We start from the raw sequence: 12,866 nt of genomic DNA, 5'->3' as shown, positions 1-12,866 counted from the left end.
TGGATGTATTGATTAACAGCAATGCCAACGTGAAGAACGTGCTGAAGTATGTGAGTAGTGACTGTAACATTTTCGTATGTAGAGGGACCACCTCATATCCTTTTTGTCCATTCAATATTTATCCACTGAAAAAAAAAAAACTCGAAAACAGTACGAATTATAGGTACTGCCAGTATTTGCTTGTTTTTTTGTTCCAAAACTAAATAGTTGAAGTCCAAAGTCCATCTTCAAATGTTGACAATAATCATGATTTTGGGGAGTTCATTCTCCATCATATTCACAGTGACTATTTTGGGGTTTCAAAGCCATGAATGCAACATGTAGAAGTCTTCACACCCATCATGGGAAACCCTGGGATGTGTGGAGTCGAGTCAGTCTCGACACAGTCAGAGAAGAAATGTCTCAACACTGTTTTCTGGTTTTCTGCCAGCTGCATCTCATCTTTGGATGCTAAAGAAGTCTGACTGTGACTGACAGCTCAAAGCCTTTTCATCTGTCAGCACCCATTACATCCCGCCATGACTACTATACAGTGCAAACCCCCAAACAGCCGACACACCCATGTGAGAATCTGAGTGAGTGTGAGGGTGTTTGGCAGGATGACAGATCCAACTTCAAGTCAGGACACCATGCAGACGTATTAACAAGCTCCTCAATGTTTCCTTTGTTGTTGCCGTTTGTGACTGTCTGTAATCCAACACACCCCCTGCTGTGAGAACCTCCAAACCAAGCTGCAGCTCTGGTTGTGTAATCCCAAAAGCTTTGTCCAAGACAGACAGACACCTAACAAGCTCATCCTATTATACCAGTAATCCTGTTAAAGATGTCTGATGAGGCTGATCACAAAGATCCGCTCTTAATGGTCACAAATTAGCGTCAATCCAAAGACTAAATCAGGCTGTTTCAACTGTTGGCTTTACGTTTCCAGGCAGGAGTCCAAATGTAAATGCTTGGTTCATGATGTCGGATCAGTCGGCTGGTTGCCAGCTGAGTTGAACCCATATGAATCTGTCCTATTTGGCACGAGGCAGGCTCTTCTATAATGTGCTCAAGCTCCCAATCCTTCCCTGTGTTTTTCCAGATGGATATTGACAGAGAGGGAAGGCAGTGAGGGCTATGATTAGTCGGCCCCAAAATTAAAGTCCCTGTTCCTGCATGCCAGCATACTGACAGGTTGGCTTTGGAGGGAAGGAGGAGAGATTACAAACTCATTTCTCCTCATCTCTACTTTCTGCTTCTGGGGTTCGCCCTCCAAACCACGGAGCAAAGAGGAGGAGGGGGACTGCCCGACATATGAAAGCTTTTAAACTTCTATCATCGGAGGGCACACAGGCTTTCTGAACAAGGCAGACCCTCACTCTAAAGCAGAACCAAATGGGTGAAGTGGGCCAGAACGGTGACACCATGTACCCACTCTGCCCACATCACACACACCCATATTAATAACCTGTAGACTCAAGGTTTCCGCGTGGAAAGCTGCGATAAAAAAGGTAATAAACGCTCAAACACTTGTGCCAAGTTTGCCCCCAAAACATGGCACCCCATAAGTGGGAGAGGTTTGAGCAAAAAGAACCACTGAAAGGAATCCTCCACTTGCAATAACAGCTGGATGTGATGCCAGCATCAGCCAGAGTCAATAACAAGAGGAGAAGTCAGGTTCCCACAGACCTGGACTGGAATGTCTTCTTATGAGGTTTTCCCACAAAAGCAAAGTTTTTACCTTCCTCTACCCTGAAAACAAACATCCATTTCAGAGCTCAAGCTGACTGTTACTGCTTCCCTCAGGTTCCTGGGAGCCAGTACGAGTTGGAAAAATAAAGATGATGTGATTTCTGCAAGAGGATCATGTTGCAAACGCAGGTATCGTTCAATCATTAAAACATCTGGTAGATGCAGACTAAGAAGCTCTGTAGCTAATATGCTCTCTTCAACACATAAACATCACATTTGATTTCCCCACAATATTTAACTTACACATACCATTCTTATCATGATATGCATACCTTCATTCACGTTCAGTTTTGGCTCAAGACTTTCTGTAAAATGAAACCCTGCTGTGTCTGAATGCACGGCAACATCAGACAGGTTCCTCTGCCTGAAGAGCTGCACTGCAAAAACTGAATTTTAAATGTTAAATTGTCTTTAGTAAAAACTGTCCTGTTAAACCTGATATGAGCTTCATTCAACTGATAACTGGTCCAGAAAAATGAGGCTTAGGCATTCCCATTTTGAGAGTCTGTAAGCTCAGTCAGACAAAGCTGAATTCAGACCTTTACCAAAGTTTCTCAAATGGACAGGTCTTCTGTGTCAACAACATGTTTTTGAATTTATAAGTCAATAAATATGAAATTGTTCAGTAGATCTGCATATCTCTGGACCTAAGTAAATAAATGAAGATAAGTAAACTTAATAAGAAATCATTTGCCTGTCAGTATTTTGACATTTTGAGCTACCAGTATTGTTTAAAAAGAGTATTTGTGATTTTTTTAGCAATAAAAACTGAAATTTTTCGTGCTAAGTGGTAGCAATTCAATGCAATGTCCCATATTCATTAGCATCAAAGGAGCGCTATGGTTTTTATGATGTTTTTGGTACATTAGGAGATGTATAACTTGTTGAATGTATAGAATATGAATCTCTTGTACTTCTTGAGTAAAACTTCAGGCAGAAAATCCTGACTCAGAGATTTTAATCTGCTATGTTACGATTAGGGATGTCCCGATCCGATCACGTGATCGGGATCGGATCAGGATCGGGGCATTTTTTAACGATCGGAGATCGGGGGGAGACAGAATCGGAAAAGGCCTGGGGCCTTAGTTTCTGTTTTTAATTAAAATGTGTATAATAGAATATCATCATTCATTTTATAACATAACTTTATTTGTCATTATAACAAGTACAACAATATTGCAAACAAGAAATTGCAACCTTATTGTCACACACATACAATGTTATCTTGTGGTGCACCACTGAGGAGCTCTATTTTTATTTTGTTGATCCCATGCTGCACTAAGTGGAGAAAAAAAGCTATATCCATGTTGGCTAGAATGATACCTTCATTTAAATAAAATAAAAATAAAAAAACTCAAAGGACAACTTGTAGGAGTTTTTTTCTTTTCTTTTATCCTAATGCATTGCTAAAAGATTGGATCGGGAAATATCGGGACCGGCAGATACTCAAAATAAAAAAATCGGAATTGGATCGGGAGCAAAAAAAAAGGTGATCGGGACATCCCGAGTTACGATAGCTGGGGCATAGAAGTAGACTTCCAGCCACTCCGGCGTAATGTAAAGAATGGACAAGTGAATGGTAAAGCACAAAGGCTAATGATGTCAATGTATTGAACCATTTCTAATCAGGTCTTAACAGGTGCCGGTTATCGATGCCCATCCCCACAAACCACACCACCTTGCAACATGATTTCTGTGACTGTTCTGTGACAGCTCAATACCACATGATGCGGGGGACTCCTTCAACCGATTGGCACGATTTGAGTTGCCCTTCGCAAATCGCGTCTGTTCCTGTCTTTAGGTTGACTTGATAAAGAGTTTAACCATAAGAATATGCAACATATCTGCTTGAAAGTACACAACAATAACACATCTGTTACTGGCTACTACATGCAGGATAGAATCAGCCAGGCTCTACTTTCCCACTAAAAAATGATTATTTTTTTTAATCTGTACACCTTCCAGCAAATGTGCCAGCTAAAGTATCAGAAAACAACACAAACACGCTGGTTTACCTCTGCTGCATACCTACAGATCAGTTGTCTTAAACCTACACTGCTTAAACCTTTTCCCAAATCCAAAACCATAACATGATCCGCAATGTTTTCTTGTGCTGCTCAGATATAATCATGAGCCCTGGACACAATGAGCGTCTGTCAGAACCTCGCCAAATGCCAGGCTGAGCAGCGCCGCGGTGCCACCTGATACCCTGCAGCTGCTAGCAGAGCTCCTGTTATTGTAGGACTGCATTCACTCCTACAAGAAGGAGACACTGGAGATATGGAGTACTTGTGTTGTCATTCCAGGAGCATGTTGGGAAACCTCTGGCTGCAGCGTTGAGTTACCCCTGTGTTGACCTGGACTGTGTATGATCTGATGGGGCATTGGCAGCTGCAGCTCCGCCATGCAGAAGCTAACAGAGCTTCTCTGAGTTATTGGCAGTCATTTTCTAATCCTTTTTAATGTTTCAGTGAAGCATGACAGATAATGTGCTGTTTATGTATCCAGAGCTGTTGTCTAGCAACAACGAGGTAATAAAAAGCAGGCTTGTTTTGAAGGTAACAAAGCCAGAAAACAATGAATCACGTTACATAACAGCTGGCTTCATAAACCAGCTGACGATGAAAACACTTCATGAAAAAAAGCTAATTTTAGCATTAGCTCCATGCTTATGAGGTGAGCTGTTACACAGTTCATCTTAAGGGAGTGAAGCTATGTCAGGATAAAAAAATAAAGCCCAGAAAGAAAGAAAAGATTTGCAGAGGGGGTCAGAGGAGGTAAAGAGGAATCCTTATTCATAGGATGAATCATTACACCCATCAAAACAAGCACATATTTCTGTTGAAGTATTGCAACAGCCCTCAATGAAGTCCTTATTTAGCATCTTTTACTCTGCATGTTTATATTTGCAGTCATTGTGACAAAACTTGGGATGTAAAAGACAGGGAGGTTCAGAAGTTTGGAGACTGCTTCAGTGAGCTGCCGTACAACAAGCTGTGATGGTTTAGACATGATCTTAATTACATTTTGTCTGCTTTAAGTACTTGACTTTATCTCTGGGGGCCTTTAAATTAATTTTCAAGTGTCTGAAAACCTTTTTGTTGTTTGTTTAACCAGAAACAGCTGTCAGCTTCTCTCTGTGTCCAAAACATCCTCACAGGACAAAGTTGACACTATTTCACTTTCCTTTTTAAGTGTGTGTGCTTTTAAGTGACTTAGGTGTTACAATTGGTTTGTCCAGTTCTAACACATTTGTGCAAAACAGTGACAAAAAAACCCAACATAGTTGGATTAACAGCTCCTTCGTGATCAGCAAGACAAAACTGGTGTTTTGTTTGATGGCGTCTGTTGGCTTTGAAAAGAATGGAACATTTTTCGTTGTATTTCAACATATGCTTGTATTTAAAGGCGCTGTAAAGAATTTTTATTCTGTGTTGATTGCAGTGACACCTGTGGCAGGTATGGGTAGTGTTTTCCCATGAGCACCATCACCCACTGTTGTACACTTGACTTTTGCCAAGGCACGCGTTTGTTTTGGATAGCAGATCTTCTCTTTAATGCTATTTTTCTTAATTCAGGACAACTTTTCCCGGGATGCAAAGCAACAAGGTGATGTATTTATATGTAGTTTTGTAGTGCTATTGTTTGAAAAGTTTTAACAGGCAAATTTTTACTCAGTTTGTAGTGTATCCTAGTACCAGGTTATACTTGGTGTTACTCACAGCCTGGTGCTCTGAGACGTGTCTGCAACATTAGAGAGTCCTGGTTATGTCCTACCTGAGTTCATCTACCAACTCCAACCTCGCCAAGCAGAGCTAACACGACCTCACTTTTCATTTTATTGATAGACTCTCAAATTTAAACAGACCACTGCAGATTAACTGCTGCATGTGAGTTGGAATGAACATCATTACAAATAACTTAGCCTGTGTTCGAACCCGTGCTTTGTCACTCTCTTGTTTATCTTTCTTCTGCTGACGTCCTTTTTCTTTTTTTACACCCTTGCCCTAGTTTCCAAAATTACCAGAACATAAATCCAAGAAATCATTTTCGGCAGAGAAAAACACAGATATCTCTGCTCAAACTTTGCTAGGAAGCGTGGTGTCATCAAAGAGACTTTCAGTGTACATACTGTAAATGTGTTCATGTTCTCTTAGGAAAATGATACTATAAAAAGGCAAATTTGTAAAAGTGATACTCTTTAAGATCACTCAGAAAGTCCTCACAGGGACTTAAAGATGCAGCCCTCAGAGTAAGTTTTATGGCTGCTGGCTGAAGTCTTGAAGCAAAGGTTGATTTCATAAAAAAAGAATCCCCGGAGCTCCATTTTAGGAAAACAGACTGCACAGTTCATAAATAATATCAACATCTGAACTGTTTAAAACAAGAATCCAAAACGAGGCATGCTTCAGATTTGTGAGATATGATTTAAGCATTAAGTAAAGCCACATTAAATTGCCAGATAATTGAATGGAGTTTGGCGTGAAGCACATCTTGCAGACATTGACAACCAACCTCAACCCTAATGACACTGTCAAGAGCCAAGTGTCTCTCCACAGTGTCTCCTCCCAGACTGCCTGCCTCCCTCCCTCTCACCCCTCCTCACATCTCATAAACACTGGTTTATTTATTTATTTTTTCCTCTGTTTCTTTTTTTTTCTTTTCAGCTCTTTCAGAGTCTACATAAACTGACGAATGCATCTATTGATCACTGTTGACAACGCATCATCTGGGAGTCACATGGATGTGCTCTGTTCAGAGGAGTGCGTGCGGCTGTGTGCGCAATGGAACATGCGCATTGTGCATGTCCAAGCAAACGGCAAATAATGTCAACAGTGAACTCTTTTCACATTCATTTTGAGTTAGAGAAGTCGCGTGGATGAGCTCTTAAAAAAGGTGCAGCCTGCAGGCATACATTTCAGCGCGTGGGGGTGTGTGCGCGTGCGTACATGCCTGGGTGTTTTGAGTGAAGCAGGGGAAAGTAACAGCGGCATATTCCTGCTTTAACTAAGTTATTAACCAAAAAAGTGAAAATTATTTTTTCAAGATTGTTTGTTGAAGTTTAAATCCATGTGACGAATTTCTTTTTCAGCCCAAATCATCAAATAAAGTAAATAAAGGCACCCTTGAGTGTGAGTGTGTGATTCAAAAAAGGCTGCATGTGTGTCAAATCAGAGCAGATATGAGCAAACAGCTGAGTAATAAGGTGGAACTCTGAGGTAGAAACAGTTACTTTGCAGCAGACTCTATCGTTAGATGGTTTTAGCTCATCTGAGCTGAAGCTCGATGGTTTAATTTAGATTTGCGGGAGAAAAGTGAAATAAAAGGTGAGTATAAACTCATGTGAGAATGTCTCTGTGCTGTCCAGAGCTTCAGTGATTTTCCTAAGTGAAAAAAGCCCCGGTTTGGAGTCACTCACCCCTGCTGGAAGTGAACAGAACAGGGTCGCTCCTCATCGTGAAGTCAAACTCATCTAATCCGCCCAAAAGACGCACAGGAGCAGGCGCGTGCCCAGCGGCTCCCCGGCACCAGGATGCGTAAAATCCACTCTCAAACACAACCTTCAACTCTTCACTTTTCGCCTCCTCTTACTCCTTCTTTTGAACCGAGCCGGCCACTGAAAAGTCTCCTTTCAAACTTCTTCTTCAGATCCTTCCACTCCTCCTCCTTCCTCTCGCTGCTCCTTCGCTCCTCCCCTCAGCTCCTCTGAACGTCTCTCGATCGGAACCGCTCTCTCTCCTTCAAACTGCCTGCATGGACGGTTCAGGGGCGTTCAGGGACCATTGGAAATAAAACATTCAGTATGACAAATCAGGGATAAAACCTGGATATGCTGGAGGAAGCTTTTGAATAGTGCTTAGATTTAGGTTTAGTTCATATATTTTTATGTTATTTCTAATTTTAAGTTATTTATTTACATTTGTTTATGAAGATGTACTGATGTTTACTTCCTTATATATTTTTTTAATATTTTTTTTTCTTGCTTATTTTTTAGTATTAATATTTTATTAGACTGTAGCCATCATCTACAATTATGGTGCATTATGTTGTAAATGTGTATTTTTTCAAAATTCTTTTTATTAGTCATGTTAGTGCACTTTTACTGTAGGAAGTCAGTTGGTAACCATAATAAAAACAATAGTATATCTTGAAAATGTGTCATTTCCCTGTTTCACTTTATTGCTTTTCAACAGTCTTTCCAAAGCTGGAAAAATACAGGATCAACTCTTAACATACTAGAAAGTTCACAAATCACCAAATGTCCCTGAACGCAGCATCTTTCCTCCACATGTGAAGCTCATTTAAAAATGCCAAAAGATCTGTGTAGGATTTAACAACTCTGGCTTTAATATCTTTTTATCCTGTTTATTCACAAAGTCTCAAAGTAAATAAAACAACTTTTCTTAGTATTTCACCACCTCAAGTGCTCACTCAGCACATTCATACTTTAAAAAATTAGATTGTAAGTCTCTTGTTTTCAGCCATAGATATAGGCATATTTTGAAACATACTCCATTGTTTGCAGAAGTTACTAAGTCTGTAAACTTTCTGAACTTTTCAAAGATTCTCCCCAACAGACAGATCCAAACCCCCTGACCTAAAAACTCTGTCAGATTTTTCTGAAGCAGCTTTGGTTACACCTAACCACAAGCTGAGGACGAAAAGAGGCGAGCTTTCCTAATTACACTCCATTACCATAAGCTGCTGATTCCCCCCATCCCCAGGGGCCAGAGCTAGTCTGAGTTCAATATCCCATCTGCCACCAGAGAAAGAGGAGGAGGACAAGGAGGAGGGAGAAGAAGAGAGGGCGGGGAGTCAGGCCGTGGCTGCCCAATGCTGTTTTTCAGTTTTCTTCATTTTTTTCTTTTCAGAGAGGAACATGAGACAGAGAGAGGGAGGAGAGCAGAGAGAAAGAATAATGTCCTGGTTCACCTTTCAGCTCTAGCAGCTGAAGGAGAGCTACATAGAGTCAGAGAGTGTTTCAGGGTACATCTCAGACGATCATGTTTGTGAAACTAATTCCTTAAAACAATGGGAACATGTAAAGATTGTTCATTTAATTTAAAGAGTGAGTATCCTGCTTTCTCTCATTTTAAAAATGAATCATAAGTAACAGTGCTCAATGTTCAAGCTAAATGTGTGCACATTTTTAAACTCCTACATATTTATATGTTGTTGAAATCCCAGAATCTGTCTGTAAACTGATGAAAACATTACTTGGACCAGATCTTCACAAGACGTACTGAGATGATGAGGTCACTGCACAAGGATGTCCTAATTGGTTCATGACACCAAATTCTGCCCATAGCTCCACCTACAGCAGCCCTCCACAGGGCTGGCCAATCAGAGGGAAGGGGGAGTTTGTGGAGCAAGGAGCCTTAAAGTGACAGCAGCTAAAATGAAGTGTTTCAAACAGATCCTGAAAAAAATGTTTTGTTTTGTTTTGTTTTTTTTTTTATAAAACACCGGTCAGAGAGAAACATGGATTCTTTTGACATGGGGGACAACAGTGGGTCAAAATACAGACAAAAAAAGCCAACACAATCCTCCCTCTTTAAGGTTGACTAGACAAAGTTTGACATACAACACTCTTACAGGCAGATTTATCACTTAGGCTCCAATTTATGACCCAGAACTTCCAATTAGAAGCACTTGCATGAAGATATCTATTTGAAGAGATACATAAATCAGCGTGTAGAGAAGCAGTGGTGTATGTTCCTCCTGCTGTTGCTCTCTGTAAAGACTGGTTTTTCTCTATGCACCAAAGTCTGCTAGAACCTAATGGGTTAACACGACTCACACCACAAACGGAAACTAGAACATGACCCCCAAGGACAGTTTTTAAATTTAATGTATAAACTGTAAAAGCAGATTATTTCTCAGCCACAAAGAGCCTTGACTTTAGCAAAAGGCAGAAAAGGGCCACACACACCAACACACAAAAACACACACATCGATTGTGGTCAGAGACAATTGCTTCAGACAGGCCTGTAAAAACAAACTTCGGGCTAATATGCACCCAAAAGCCTCCAGATTGTATCTCCATTAAAAGCCGGAGCTGATGTGAGAATAACGAGGCCAGACAAACACCGCAGAGCTCAAACACAAGAGGCAGGTCGGGTCTGGGTGTTTTTGTGGGCAGCAGAAGGTGGCATTCCTCACGGCTCTGCTCATTGTGCTGCAGTGTGAGGCGGCGAGCTGGCCAGATGACCCTGAACTCAGAGAATCATGGAGGAGAAGTCCAAGGGGAGGGTTTCAGCGGCGCTCTGAGACCGTTATCGGGATGAGATACGACAGAGCAGAGGGAGTGTGTGGTGAGTCTGTGTGTGTTGAAATGATGAGCGATGACAGGAGGGATGAAAAAGCACGTCTTGTAATTCTCATTCTTCATTCACACACTTTCCACTGCTGTGTGTGTGTGTGTGTGTGTGTGTGTGTGTGTGTGTGTGTGTGTGGATGCTGGCCTGGCTCTGCTGTATCAAAGTCAACAGTGACATCAGTGTTTGGCCCCTGACTGAGATTAAATCTAATAGAGATTGAGATACTGTAATAACTTGGACCAGGCTCTGCTCCAGTCAGCCATCAACCTGTCATGTTATTCTGACACCCCGCTGAGCAGACACACATTCAGTCACACACACTGACAAGGTTCAGCAAAAACAAGCAATGAATAATCCATGTTTGAAATAATAACAGCCTCTCTGTTTATGAGACATCTCTGCGTCTTCATGTCCTCATCTCTGAGGTATCTGAGTTCACACATTACTTTTCATCTCCTTCATACTGTTGTCTACGTGTACTCACTGGAGTGGTGAGGCTGAGAGCATGACAGGTCACCCCCTGCAAGGAAGGGGTGATGATGAAGGAAGGATGAAGGATGAGTTGAGAAGTGGACGAGTGGAAAGTTACACTTGGGAACTGAAACACTGACTGGAAGTGGAAAAAAAGAGAACAGATTGTGGCATCTCAGGATGATAGTTTGATAGACGCTGAGATGAACTGTGGTCAGCTGGTGCTTGAAAGTTTAATACTCATGATTAGCTGATAGCTGAGGCTATAGTTCTCGTCACATTAGTTGCTGGCTTGACTCCTAGCCATGACCCTTTTCTGTACGTCTCTGCTCCAGGTTTCCTGTCTTTCTTCAGCTGTCTTATCAATAAAGGTGAAAATGCCCCAAAACACGCCCAGCCTCCTTTCTCTGTTTTCATTAATGTGAGACCGGAATGCTTAAAAAAATTTCTTGGTTCCAAAAAGCCATTTTCATCATCTTAACTTCTCTTTACATATTCTGAATAAACCCAGAGCCAGTGGATGCAGGATCAGACGGTGTTTGAATTTGCCTTGGTGCATTTCCTCTGTAAGATTATAATTAGCCATTTAATTTATAAAAAAAATCATAGACAAAAAATCAGACACCATCTTGACACACAGCAAAGCATCCCTTAAATGTGAGCTTGATGGGACTAATCTTATATATGACAGATAGTAGAATGTGCAAATAAAAACCCAGCTTTAATCTGACTCTACAGCCCCTCTCATGGTTTGTGACCGTGCCGGGAAGTCCAAGCTCTTTGCATTCTTGTAGTAATATTTTGCATAAGAGCCCACAAAGCAAATTCCAGCACATCCACAACAGTCTTCATTTGGGCTGCTTTATATTTGTCCCATAAAGTGTTCAAATTCAGAGTGACTGAAGTCTTAACCGAAACAAATCCTTCCAGAATCCAACACTCCGTCACATGGCAGGACTCTGGATGAATGATAGTTCTGTAACCCACCTCCCATTTTTCACTTTGTCTGATTGAGTTAAAGGAAATAGTTTGGGTCAGAGACAGGACGGGCTTTGTCCCCATCCAAAGAGAGACGCTGGTGGAGTCGGGAGCTGTCAAGACTGATGACCACAATGGAGTTACACCAAATTCTGACGGATACTGTGATTGGCTGAAATACTTTGTGTACAATGTTGTTTTTGTCACTCTCCACCCACATGTCAACACAGAGGGAGCAGCTCTTCTTATTCTTCAGAAAATCACTTATTTCTGCAAAGCTGGATGAAATTACCTTGATTGGCTCCTTGATTATTTGATAAAGATTGTAAAAGGGGTGGATGTCATGATGGCTCTCCCAAAGAGGAAGAGACAAAATGAATCATTGATCAAAGGTAATCAGATCAAGAAAGGCTGAGAGTAAAATACACTATGATATGACTGAATTCTGCATGGAGCACAGTGGAGTGTGTGTGGGCATTGCTTCTGTCTAATGAGCCTCCTCTGCTCCTGACTTCATCTGGAACATCCTCATGATTACCCAACATGCCTAATACAGTCAAGGATGCTTAAGTAGCCAAACTGTCACTCTGGAAATCATCAAGAAAGAAATTACTGCCGATAATGAGAGACGTCGGCCTGGCTTTGGATTAAAACTAACCACAAAAAGAAAACAGGCCTGGTTTAAAGGGTCTTCATATCAATTCAGTGCAGCACGCAACTGTGGGAGAAGAAAGCTGAAAAGCATGCACCGCTCAGAGGCTGTGGTCCTTATCGCAGCGGCTGCTGGATCCACTCTCCTCCCTACATCTCCTGTTTTCCTTCATCTGTCTTTAAAAAAAATGGCACAAAAATAACTCATGAAATGGATGTGTTATCATGAAATGACTAGTGTGTTAACAAATTGTAATGCTTATTCATCATTTATTTGGAGACTGATCTAGCCATAGTTTGTGCCTCTTCTGTGAAAGATTTTGCTTTGAGTTGAAGTCGCAGAGCTCCTCTCTAACAGACGATCACCTCTTTGTGTAAAAACCAAACACAGCATTCCTCTGAGATTATCTTCAGGATGAGTATGACTCTTTCCAAATATCCAGGTAAAAAAAGTCCATCAACAGCACCATAATTGGCTCTGAGCATACTTTCACTGTACAACTTAGATTTGCAATGCAAAAGGTAGTGAATGAGCACCTGCATGGTTCCTCCATGAAGGTGGAAAAGTTAGAGCACTGGACACCTGTCTTAGTCAACTGCTGCTGTAAGGATATGTTGCACACACATGTGCACATCATGTGAAACCCCATGTTTCCAGAGTCAATTAGAATTCTTTTATTCTTTTTCTTTTTCTCTACTTTTTTATGTTTTTTT

General features: G+C 41.2%; 1 protein-coding gene across 3 annotated transcripts in view; it reads right to left on the bottom strand.

Moving 5' to 3' along the window:
• afap1 (actin filament associated protein 1) overlaps positions 1 to 12,866 on the bottom strand; it is a 114,332-nt gene that overhangs the window by 64,115 nt on the left and 37,351 nt on the right. Inside the window, exon 1 of one of the 3 annotated variants that reach the window (XM_074661832.1) lies at positions 7,151 to 7,419. The exons of 1 other annotated variant lie outside the window; for it this stretch is intronic. In XM_074661832.1, the coding sequence (XP_074517933.1) occupies positions 7,151 to 7,187 (37 nt within the window). In that variant the 5' untranslated portion in view covers positions 7,188 to 7,419. Of the gene's footprint in view, positions 1 to 7,150; positions 7,420 to 12,866 lie in introns of those variants that run through there. One more of the 3 variants, XM_074661834.1, reaches the window with a different exon arrangement.

The sequence above is a fragment of the Halichoeres trimaculatus genome, unplaced genomic scaffold, assembly GCF_033239565.1.
Source record: "Halichoeres trimaculatus isolate MK-OKI-2021-1 unplaced genomic scaffold, fHalTri1.1 fHalTri1_scaffold_22, whole genome shotgun sequence".
In the NCBI taxonomy this organism is placed as follows: Eukaryota; Metazoa; Chordata; class Actinopteri; order Labriformes; family Labridae; genus Halichoeres; species Halichoeres trimaculatus.
This window is presented reverse-complemented; position numbering and strand designations above follow the sequence as displayed.